The sequence below is a fragment of the Malaya genurostris genome, chromosome 2 (assembly GCF_030247185.1).
Source record: "Malaya genurostris strain Urasoe2022 chromosome 2, Malgen_1.1, whole genome shotgun sequence".
NCBI lineage: Eukaryota > Metazoa > Arthropoda > Insecta > Diptera > Culicidae > Malaya > Malaya genurostris.
The window spans coordinates 286,191,067-286,203,238 of record NC_080571.1 but is presented as its reverse complement, the minus strand read 5'-3'; the positions used below and the strand labels follow the sequence as shown (position 1 = coordinate 286,203,238).

Sequence of the window (12,172 nt, the reverse complement as noted above, 5' to 3'; positions counted from 1 at the left end):
GCCAGATGTAACAGATTACACTTGTATATTAATGTGTTTGAGAAACTGGTATATGAGAAGCATATATGAACTATCCCGACTCGCCAACACATCCCGAACCGGAACCTCAGGCGGTCTACCTCGGGCCCTGAGGGATTCCAGTAGCTTCGACCTGGCGTCGCGATACTCTACGCACGACCACACGACATGCTCGATGTCCTGATAACCGTCGCCACAGGTGCAGAGCCCGTTCTCCACGATCCCGATACGCCGGAGATGTGCGTTGAATGTATAGTGATTTGACATGAGTCGTGACATAACGCGAATGAAATCACGACTCACGTTCATCCCCTTGAACCAAGGTTTCGTCGATACCTTAGGGATAATGGAGTGTAGCCATCGTCCCAGTTCGTCATTCGTCCATGAAGTTTGCCAACTTTCGAGAGTTTTCTGACGAGAAATACTGAAAAATTCATTGAAGCAGATTGGTCTTTCATAAATATCACCTTCTAATGCGCCCACTTTAGCCAATGAGTCTGCCTTTTCATTGCCCGGAATGGAACAATGCGAAGGGACCCAGACTAATGATATTAAATAAGACCGTTCAGATAAAGTACTCAAATGTTCCCGTATTTTCCCCAGGAAATATGGGGGATACTTTCCTGGCTTCATTGCCCGGAGAGCTTCTATTGAGCTTAGACTGTCCGTGACAATGAAGTAATGGTCTTTGGGCAAGGTTTCAATGATCTCGAGGGTGTACTGAATAGCAGCTAATTCTGCGACGTAAACTGAAGCCGGATCACTGAGTTTGTAAGAAGCGGTGATGTTTTGATTGAAGATGCCGAAGCCTGTGGACTTGTTAATATTTGATCCGTCAGTGTAAAACACCTTTTCACAGTTGACTGTTCTAAATTTATTATAAAAAATATTTGGGGCCACTTGAGGGCGCACGTGAGCCAGAATTCCACGAATCTCTTCTCTCATGGAAGTATCGAAAAACACAGTAGAATCAGAAGTATCCAAGAAATGAGCACGGTTGGAAACAAACGAAGAAGGATTAATATTCTGAGCCATGTAATCAAAATACAAGGACATAAAACGGGTTTGAGAATTAAGCTCAACTAACCTTTCGAAATTTTCAATCACCAGAGGATTCAAAATGTCGCATCGAATGAGCAAACGATATGAGAGATCCCAGAACCGGTTTTTCAATGGGAGAACACCCGCCAGCACTTCGAGGCTCATCGTATGAGTCGATTGCATGCAACCCAAGGCAATACGCAAACAACGATACTGAATTCTTTCCAGCATGATGAAATGAGTGTTCGCCGCGGATCGGAAGCAAAAGCATCCGTATTCCATCACGGACAATATCGTTGTTTGGTACAGCCTGATCAGGTCTCCTGGATGGGCACCCCACCACGACCCGGTTATTGTACGAAGAAAGTTGATTCTTTGTTGGCATTTTCTTTTCAGATACCTAATGTGACATCCCCAGGTGCCTTTGGAGTCGAACCAGACCCCGAGATATTTAAATGTGAAGACCTGAGCTATGGTTTCACCCCTTAGTTGAAGCTGTAATTGTGCTGGTTCTCGCTTTCTCGAAAATACAACCAGCTCAGTTTTCTCCGTAGAGAATTCGATACCCATTTGAAGAGCCCATGTGGATAAGTTGACAAGAGTATCTTGTAACGGCCCTTGCAGATCGCCAGCTTTGGGTCCTATAATAGACACAACGCTGTCGTCGGCAAGTTGTCTTAGCGTGCAAGATGTGTTGATACATTTATCGATGTCGTTTACGTAAAAATTGTATAGAAGGGGGCTTAAGCATGAGCCCTGAGGAAGACCCATGTAACTGAATCGTATTGTCGACAAATCACCATGCGCGAAATACATGTGTTTCTCAGACAATAGATTATGTAAAAAGTTGTTCAAAACTGGCGAAAGACCATGCTGATGCAGCTTCTCAGATAAGATATTTATAGAAACTGAGTCAAAAGCCCCCTTAATGTCTAGGAAAACTGACGCCATTTGTTCTTTACGAGCAAATGCCATTTGATTTTCTGTTGAGAGCAACGCAAGACAATCGTTCGTTCCTTTACCCCTGCGGAAACCAAATTGTGTATCTGAAAGTAAGCCATTAGTTTCGACCCAATTGTCTAGACGGAAGAGAATCATTTTTTCGAACAATTTCCGGATACAGGAAAGCATAGCAATCGGCCGATACGAATTGTGATCGGAGGCTGATTTTCCTGGTTTTTGAATGGCGATCACTTTCACTTGTCTCCAGTCATGTGGAACAATGTTGTCCTCAAGGAACTTATTGAATAAACTCAACAAGCGCCTTTTGGCGGGGTCTGGCAGATTTTTCAACAAGTTGAATTTTATTCTGTCTAATCCCGGGGCTTTATTGTTACATGACAAGAGTGCAAGTGAGAGCTCTACCATCGAAAACGGTGTTTCGTTTGTATTTGGTGTCGCGGCGCGGGTGATCTTCTGTTCCGGAACAGAGTCTGGGCATACTTTTTTAGCGAAATCGAATATCCAGCGGTTGGAATATTCCTCGCTTTCATTCGTGGTGTTATGATTGCGCATTCGTCGGGCTGTGTTCCAAAGAGTACTCATAGATGTTTCTTTCGTTAAGCCGTCTATAAACCGACGCCAGTAACCGCGTTTCTTGGCTCTAATCAAGTTCTTAGTTTTAACGTCTAACGTCGCGTAATTCCGGTAATTATCAGGTGTTCCATTTTTTCTGAATATTTTATACGCGGAGGCTCTCTCCGCGTTTAAATTTGTGCACTCTTTGTCCCACCACGGGTTGGGAGGACGGATGTTAGTTTTCGCGCCGGGTACACGTTTCGTCTGAGCTTGAGTCGCGGTGTCGAGAATCAAGCCAGCCAAAAACGTGTACTCTTCCTCCGGAGGAAGTTGTTGAGTTCTTTCAAGTTTCTCAGATATCGAGGTCGCATAGCTATTCCAATCAATATTTCGTGTGAGGTCATACGAAACATTGATTGTCTTCGATGGTTTTGAGCCGCTGGTGATTGATATTACGATCGGTAGATGATCGCTACCGTGGGGATCAGGAATTACCTCCCACGTGCAATCCAACCGTAGCGATGTCGAGCAAAGGGATAAATCCAGCGCACTTGGTCTTGCTGGTGGTGCAGGAATCCGTGTCATTTCTCCCGTATTCAAGATTGTCATATTGAAGTTATCGCAGATATCATGGATCATAGTTGATCTGTTATCATCGTGAAGACAGCCCCATCCCGTACCGTGTGAGTTAAAGTCTCCTAAAACCAACGTCGGTGCAGGAAGGAGCTCTACGATATCACTGAGCCACCGATGCCCAACCGAGGCTCTTGGGGGAATGTAGATGGAAGCAATGCAAAGGTCCTTACCTTTGATTGTAACATGACATGCGACAACTTCAATACCTGGTATCGAGGGGAGGTTAATGCGATAGAAAGAATAGCACTTATTGATCCCCAAAAGTACTCCTCCATAGGGATTATCTCGATCCAGACGAATAATGTTAAAATCGTGAAAGTTTAAGGGTATTTCAGAAGTTAGCCAAGTTTCGCACAATGCAAATGCGTCACATTTCAGATTGTTTACTAGAAATTTAAATGAATCTATTTTTGGGATAATACTTCTGCAATTCCACTGTAAAACAGTGATTAGATCCGTGACCTCGGTGGATGATTTAGCCATCGAAAGATACAATCGCTGAAAGAAGGGGCCAATTTGCAGTCAACTGCTTCAAATATGTTTTTACTGTTGGCATGAAAGCAATTAAAATGCTTCTAAGAGGGTCTGAAATATTGAAAGTTGTAAAAATCCAGTCCACAACATCAGAAAACTTGATAAGTCCAGCACCTAGTTGGTTCTCTGGTGGATTTTCAGGGACGCTTGGCGATTTTTTAGTCCCTGGAAGCGGTGGGAATTCCATCTCGGAATTGAGTTTTCCGAGACCAGGAGCTTTTTGCTTCGGTGATTTTTCCCGATTCCCGTTAGCTGTAACTTTTCGAAGCCCTTCGGAAGACACCTTCGAACCCTTACTAGGTAGCTTATGAGAAGATTTATTCATTCTTTTCCTACAGCTATGAGGGACCGCTGAAGATGGACCTTCCAAAGGGTCGTCAGAATCGCTCTCGTCAGTTGACAAGCAGGCATATGGATTCGTTGCCTGTTTAGGAGGGGTGGCACTCTTAACCATCTCGGCAAAGGAACGCTTGGAGTGTTCCTTCAGGGAACGCTTCATCCGATCTCCTCGCAGCTTGTAAGCGGGACAGTCAGAGAGGTCATGCGGACCCTCCTTACAGTAGAGACACTTTTCAGCATCCTTACCGCAAGAGCCGTCCGCATGAGCTTCCCCACAGTTAGCACAACGTGGCTTATTGCTGCAATGGGTAGCTGTATGCCCCAGTTGTTTGCAATTGGTACAATTCATTATCCGGGGTACAAATAAACGAATAGGCAAACGAACCCGGTCCAAGAGGATGTAGTTGGGCAATGCCGAGCCGGCGAAGGTCACACGATAAGAGTCTGATTGGGGATAAGACTTTGTTCCATCCCCGGCGATCGATACTGAATGCAATCGCTTGCAATCCAGTATCTTGACATTCTTAAGTGAGGGGTCTTTAAAACAACCCGCCCCGTACTTAAGAATATCCTCGCAAGTCAAACTCGAATCGGTGACCACACCGTCGATTTCGACTTCACGAGCTGGCACGTAGACGCGGTACTCCAGCGTAAAAGGATCATTTTGAACAAGCTCATTAGCCTGTTTTGAGCTGGTAAACAGGACCCTGAGCTTGTCTGGCCGTATTCTATCTATACTTTTTATGGTATTATATCGCGAATACAGGTCCCGCGATATTTTTAAAATATTCAGTTTTTTTTCCTTTGATTTGGTCCGGAAATAGACCGCGTAAGGCCCGGCCGGTAGTGCGAGCCCATCAGGATAGCTCTTTATGCGGGACTTTTTACTGACAAGGGAAGTCTCCATTTGAACATCGGGAGCGGGGGGGGCAGGTTTTAAATTAGACATAGCGGAACTACTTCCGCGCAAAAACAAATGATTCGGGGGGAAATATAATGGTCAAATAAAGAAATAAAAATAAACGAAGTAAAGGTACTTAACTAAGATCCAACGGGGGACACCAAGCTGGACTTCGTCGATCGGCGTATCGCCGCTTTGATGATGTGCAAAAAACCTCCGAGAGGAAAAGGCACACTTATTTATAATCCTCACACAATGGCCGCTTGTCTATAATCCTCACACTTGGCCTTGATCGGCGAAACAATAATCGGCTAACGGTACCGTTTCGATCGACCGCTCGCAATAAGGCACTGTTCTATTATATAATGCGAAAAAAAAACCTCTCAGAGGAAAAAGCACTATTGTCTATCACACAATATCGTCCTACCACTTTATCACACACACAACTGGTTTTCAATGCTTTCGCAGTAAATCCAAATCACGTCCGTTCGCTCGGAAGGTTGAAACGGCAATGACTAAAAATTATGTTGATTCGTTAGATACAACAAGAGATATTCACGATCAAAAACTTATCACTCTCTCAGAGGGTAAATTTTCCCATAGTAAAGTAAGTCGTATTCACGACAAAACCGCTCTATCTCTTTAGGTTTTTTGATAAGAGCATAATTCTGATAATTAAAATGTTTATTCAAGCACACTGACTACATCTGATGGAGTTATTCTGAGTTAAAACATTTGCTGTTTGACAAACTTTGAATTCTCGCGTTCTTCAAAAGACTATAATTTGCGAGTTACTTGAAGCTCAAATCGTTTTGTCTGTGTTAAGTGATGATATATATCATGCATTTTTAAAGCTCCCCTGGCGGAGCAGTTCTCAACTAATTGTCTGTCATACTACACTAAATTGTTGGTCTAAGTATCTACAACAAGTTTGCCGAAGATTGTGTGGCTCTATCTGTCGACCGAAGCGAAAAAACCGTTCGCAGCCCCAATCACACGAAATCCCATATGCTCTGGGTCCCGTTTATCGCGTTTTTCCGGCAATAACGAATCCGGATACAATGAGTACCGGTAAAATTTAATCCGCGTTGTACGAGACTCCACTGTATTCAGCCGCTGCTGCAGCGTAATTTCTTGCAGCGCCGAAATCGGTGGACGCGAGTTCCGCTTTCTGACATGTATGTTCATGTTCGCCAGGTACTTTTTCACTGTGTGGCCGGTTGCACGAAACTCCCGGTCAAAAAAACTCACTTTCAAGGATCACATTGAAGGAATCCAGGCAAAGTGTAATAAATATATTAAATGTTTATATCCTCTTATAAACAGAAATTCTAAGCTCTGTCTAAAAAACAAATTGTTAATTTATAAACAAATTTTCAGACCAGCCATGCTTTATGCAGTACAAATTTGGTCAAGTTGTTGTTTCGCCAGGAAAAAAACGCTTCAAAGGATTCAGAATAAAATTCTGAAAACGATTTTGAAGCGTCCTCCCTGGTTTAGTACAAATGAGTTACACAGACTCACAAATATAGAACCATTAGATGTAATGTCACATAATATTATAAGCAAATTCCGACAAAAATCGATGCAATCTTCAATTGAATCGATTCGCTCTCTGTATTAGTTAAGTTATTATATAAGTTCCTTTTCCCTATTACACAATACAAGTAGGTTTAGAATTTTCCCTACACAAAAATCTCAGAATTGCGGAAGCAAATGATGTCCTCATGGTAATAACCAAATCATATATATAATAGGGCTGAAAAGTCACCACTTGTGACTGAACACCCAATTTAAATCTTAATAATTTAATTTTAACTCATATTCCAATAAATAGTAATTAAAAAAAAAAACTCCCGGTCAAGCGCACGCAGCGATTTAGCCACTTTTCTCTCGATCTTCCTCTTCAGCTTCCTTTGGAGCTTCTTGTCGCTCATGGTCATTTGCCGTCTCGAACCGGGCTTTTCCTGATGCTCTGATTGTTGTCTAATAGTGCCAAGATGTTGTAGATACCGGAACGGGCGTATCCGGCGTCCACAAAGTGCCGCACGATGTCCGTTTTCGACGCGGCGGAGTGTCGTTCTTTGAACACACACGAAGTTTCTTGACTGTTTTTGCCTCCATGGCTAGAGCTCGACTGATAGAGCTGTCAAATTTTGTCTGCTGACTCATGGGTTACTATTGTCGTTTTCGCATAAGAAAACTAAAACTGACCCAGGGATTTTTTTATCAAACAAGCACTTTTCTCGAAACTGTGTTGGATTCTCACTTATGTCGTTTACGCTTGATGCTAAGCCTAACACAGTTTTCACCCTAACTGCTGTCAAACCGTTTATTTGAAGCTAGTTTCGAACCTAGTTTTAACGTTGTTGAACTGAAAATCGAGTCAGTTTCGAACCTGTTTTTTATATCAGGTTTCCTCAAACCCCCGTTGCTAAGTGCGAAATCAACAAAGTTTCGTGAAAAGTGTTTGTTTGATGAAACTACCCTGGATCTCACCAGTATCCCTTTTCTCCTGCTCACTCTGCTGTCAGCAACGCAAGATAAAACACGATCACTGACAGAATAAAATGAAAACACTCGCGAATGGGTCCGCTGCAGACCAACCCTAGACCTTCAGTCTGAATGACACTTTCACACATTCCATAGAAATCCGACAACACCGACAGGAGACATGGAGACGGCGCTCCGATCGGTTAACAGGTTAACATCGTTGAATTTTGGGACTGCAAATTCACAGTATCCGCCGCTTTAGCATCCTTAGTTTCGCGAATCAATATTATTCAATAAATAGCACTCTCACTACTAAACACATACTTGTCAAACCTGCACTGTCACTCAAAATAACTATTTCAACCAAATTTTTAACTATACGTATCAAACAACACATTGAAATTGTACTTTTTGAGAGCAGCACCAGAACACCGCATCGCACTCCCAGTGATGCCAACTCTCTCGCAACGGTGGTTTGAGGAAACCTGATATAAAAACCAGGTTCGAAACTAACTCGATTCTCAGTTCAACAACGTTGAAACTAGGTTCGAAACTAGCTTCAAACAAACGGTTTGACAGCAGTTAGGGTGAAAACTGGGTTAGGTTCGGCATTAAGCGAAAACGACATATGATTGATGCTGCACGGGTAGTTTCGCCAGTGCGGGTGCGGGTAAACCCATCAAAAATCAGTAATTTTAAATGCAAACGTTAATGCAAATAGTTTACTGAAACGAAATTGCGATCAAGAATTTCTATTGACTCAGAGAATGAATACATGTTCATTCACACCAATACACCAAATCTATTGCAATGGAATGGCAGCGAAATGGTGTGTAATGGAAAAGAATTGTCGTAAGCGGACTTGTTTGAAGTTATAAGTTCGAAGATCTATGATTTCCTTCATCTTTCCTAAAGTTACTCATAGACCAGCCGGTTCCACGTGGAGGTAGGGGTAGGAATTGCTGACCAAGAGGCTAAGGATCTCTGTGGGATATATTTTATTCTTTGCGACATGGGTTACCTAGCCTTTACCAGCTATATCTATGCTTGTATAATTATAACTGTAACTCATTTTCGTTTCATTTCATCGGCAATTCAATTCATCTGCGAGCTTGTGCTTAGATCATTTTACTATTGCCATTCTTATAACTAACACGTTTGTGCTCTTGTTTTGTCGATTTTCAGCAATTGCTAGCCTACAATGTGAATGGTAATGGATTACATTAACCAATTGCCGATCACGATGGTGATGATTTCGCATGACCGGGAACTAACACAGACTTCGATAATCTTCATCCTCAGTTTTTTTCTTCATCTAATTTGACAGAGAATTTCGAGTTTGAGTTAATTCCTTGTGTGAGATTGCAATCACCGTAAAGCGTTGGTAAATTTGGCAAAACAATTGTAGCACGATTAACTTTTGATTCGCAGAGCTTCAAATAAATGCAGTTCGATTCAGCAGCTTCTCGGACTCTCTGCAGCTGAACATTTCCTGGGAATCAACACTCGAGGAGAGTTCTCTCTACCAAGTGTCGGTACATCATGTAGCCACTCCAAACTGCTCGATCGAGAATGCACCGTTCGACAACCAGCGGGACATCAAATGTGCACCAATTGTTACGGAGACGGTATGTGTTGTGTTATGGTAATCGTATAATTCGCAATATGTGCTCATAGAATTACCAATTTCTCCGGGATAGTTTTATTATATTTATTAAATTCGATTTCAAATATCAAATTGGTCCTGCCACGGCAAAAGAGCCTAGCTGCTAACGACTGTTTCTCTTTATTTACTTTTTCTTTCGCATATTGGAGGGGTTTAGGAGCACTGCGCGCTAATAGCTTTGTTTTTCATCTTATCCGCAGTGGTGGTAAAGCATCAATTCCGAACACGCAAAACAACCAAAAAGCGAACCACCATCGCGAGTATAAATTTGCCGATACCATCGTTCGAGCAAGCATCGCCAAACCAAGAACCGATGCTGATGGCAAAGGAACCGATGCTCTAGTTTGTGAGCCTATCGTTACTAGTATGTTCATGAACATCCGATTCGAGTACTATAGGCTGTTGCTTCGGATGAACCGAACTTTGTCAGCTGCGGCTGGACGTTTCAGTTTTTGGGTAGCTTAGCAGAGTATGGTAATTTTGTACATTTCCAGCGAGCGTAGGGTGGCTCAATATGATAAATTGAATTTTAACATTTGCAAATTCGATATTGAATAAATTGGTGAGTCAATAGCAATTAAGATTGAGTAATTTTGGGCATTTACAACGAGCGTAAGGTGCCTGTATATGGAAAATTGGAAATTTTTTGACTAATCTCATTTAGATGCTCTATTGATTAGTTAATTAATAGCAGTTCGAATTGGATAATTTTTTACATTTTCAGCGAGCGGGGGTGGCGCAATATGAAAATTTGTAAATTTTTTGATTTTTACTAATTTGATGTTTTATTAAATATTGATTCAAAAGCATCGAAAAATCGACAACAATTGAATCTTAGACTAATTCGATGGTCTGTTGATTCTGGAAACAATAGCAGTTCGAATTGAATAATTTTTTACTTTTTTATCGAGCGTAGGGTGGTGCAATATGAAAATTTGCATATATTTTGACTTTTGCTGATTTCATGTTCCATTTAATAGTGAATCAAGAGCAATAAAAATTTGATAATTTAGGACATTTTTGACAAGCGTAGGGTGGTGCTATTTGGAAAATTTTAAAATTTTTGACTAATGTCGATTCAATGTCCTATTAATTGACTACCCCTATGATCGCTGAAAATGTTCTTATCATCATCATCATCATCATCTTATTTGAACTGCTATTAATTCATCAATCAATAGAGCATCGAATTGACATTAGTCAAAAACTTTACCATTATATAGATAGAACATCCTATGGTCCCTGAAAATCTCAAAAATGAGCAATTTGTAATTGTTATTAATTCACTATTAAATGAAACATTTTATCAGCAAAAGTCAAAATATTTACATGTTTTCATATTGCGCCATCCTACACTCACCAAAAATGCCCAAAATTATTCAGTTCGAACTGCTTTTGATCCAACAATCAACGAACCATCGAATTGGTATTAGTCAAAAAATTTACAATTTTTCAAATAGAAAAACCCTACGGTGGCAGATAATTTCCAAAGATTTTTTACTATTTAATAAATCATCGAATTAGTAAAAAGTCCAAATTTTCAAATTGCGCCACTCTACGCTCTCTGAAAATGTCTAAAATTATCCAAGTTGAACTGCTATTGATTCAACAATCAATAGAACATCAAATTTAAATACGCTCGTTGGAAATACCTGAGATTACTAAATTTTCTTTGCTATTGACTCAGCAGTTTATTAAACATCGAATTTGCAAGAGTAAAAAAATCCCTTTTCATATTGAGGCACTCTACGATTGATTCCAAAATATTTAATTCTTATTGTTATAGATTCTATAACCAAAACCATAAAATTTGCAAAAGATCCAAAACTTACTATTTTCCATATCGAGCCACCCTACGCACACTAATAATGTCCAAAATAATACAATTTGAATTACTATTGATCGATTTATCAATCGAACAAAACAATTTTTGTTTGTGCTGATCACGTGTGCATTGATAATTTCAAAACCAGGATGCGAGAACTGAAATCAACAAACCATCGTATCGAACGCAGTTTACTCGGCCCTCGCCGATGGTCCGCCAACCGAACGGTTCGAATCAGATTGCTTCGCCGAACACCGAGCACAGAACACCTTCGCATTAACCGAGGGAATAGTTTTCGAACCTATGCTCAGTGAACATTTTTGAGTAATTTTCCAGAAGCATCGGCGTTTGGTTCGCAATTTACCACCACTGCTTATCCGTCAAATGTTTTTGACGGCTTAAGAGGGATATAAATGTTCACTTTCGGTGAACTTCTCAACGGGCGAGCACGTTGTATCGTGTTAGTACGGAGAAAATTCGAGTATTTCGTAAGAAAGAGAGGATTTTTTCTCCATTCTTTGACAACTCGACCTAGTCACACAGCGAGATTTTCGCTTGTAGTCCAGTGAAAGTAAAGTCCATTAGATTATAAACGAAAATTAACTGGCAATATAGTCTAGTGTGCCCCGAATATTATGGTGATCATCCTAAAACGTAGTTTTGTGTCCCAAGGAAGATTCGGAGCGGTGAATGTAGAAGCGTCGTTCGGAGTGTTATGCTCAGGGTTTGGAATATTCATTCACCGGTGAATGAATATATAGCTTCCATTGCATTGCACAGTGGTCCGGATCCACATTTTAGGGGGACAAAACCATTTGTGGCTTAGCCTTATACTTTAGAGCTATGATGTCTTCAGAACAAATAATCAGTGAAAGATAAACCATATTTTGAAACATATGGTATTAGGGTGGTTCTAATCATTAGAGAGATCCAAAAATTATTTTCCGTATGTGTTGAGATAGAGGACTGCACTCTTCGGCAAAATTGTAGGAAAACATATATCAAGCAACTTTGTTGAAAACACTATTGTAGTATCTCTAACGGTTTTAGTGTTACAGCTATTTTAATAGAGAAACTTAGGGTGTTCCTAAAAATATCAGATTTTTTGCTGTAGCTTTCGTATTTTTCACTTCTCGTTTTGGGTGTCTTTGAATATCTTCTAGAGTTTGTTGAAACCAATTTTTTGGTGACTAGCGCATTA

At 40.8% G+C, this 12,172-nt stretch overlaps 1 protein-coding gene across 1 annotated transcript in view; it reads left to right on the top strand.

The window, feature by feature from the left end:
- The window catches only part of LOC131429253 (uncharacterized), a 367,830-nt gene that overhangs the window by 112,796 nt on the left and 242,862 nt on the right, over positions 1 to 12,172 (top strand). Inside the window, exons 3-4 of the mRNA XM_058593304.1 lie at positions 8,666 to 8,690; positions 8,912 to 9,108. Of these exons, the coding sequence (XP_058449287.1) occupies positions 8,666 to 8,690; positions 8,912 to 9,108 (222 nt within the window). The remainder of the gene's footprint in view (positions 1 to 8,665; positions 8,691 to 8,911; positions 9,109 to 12,172) is intronic.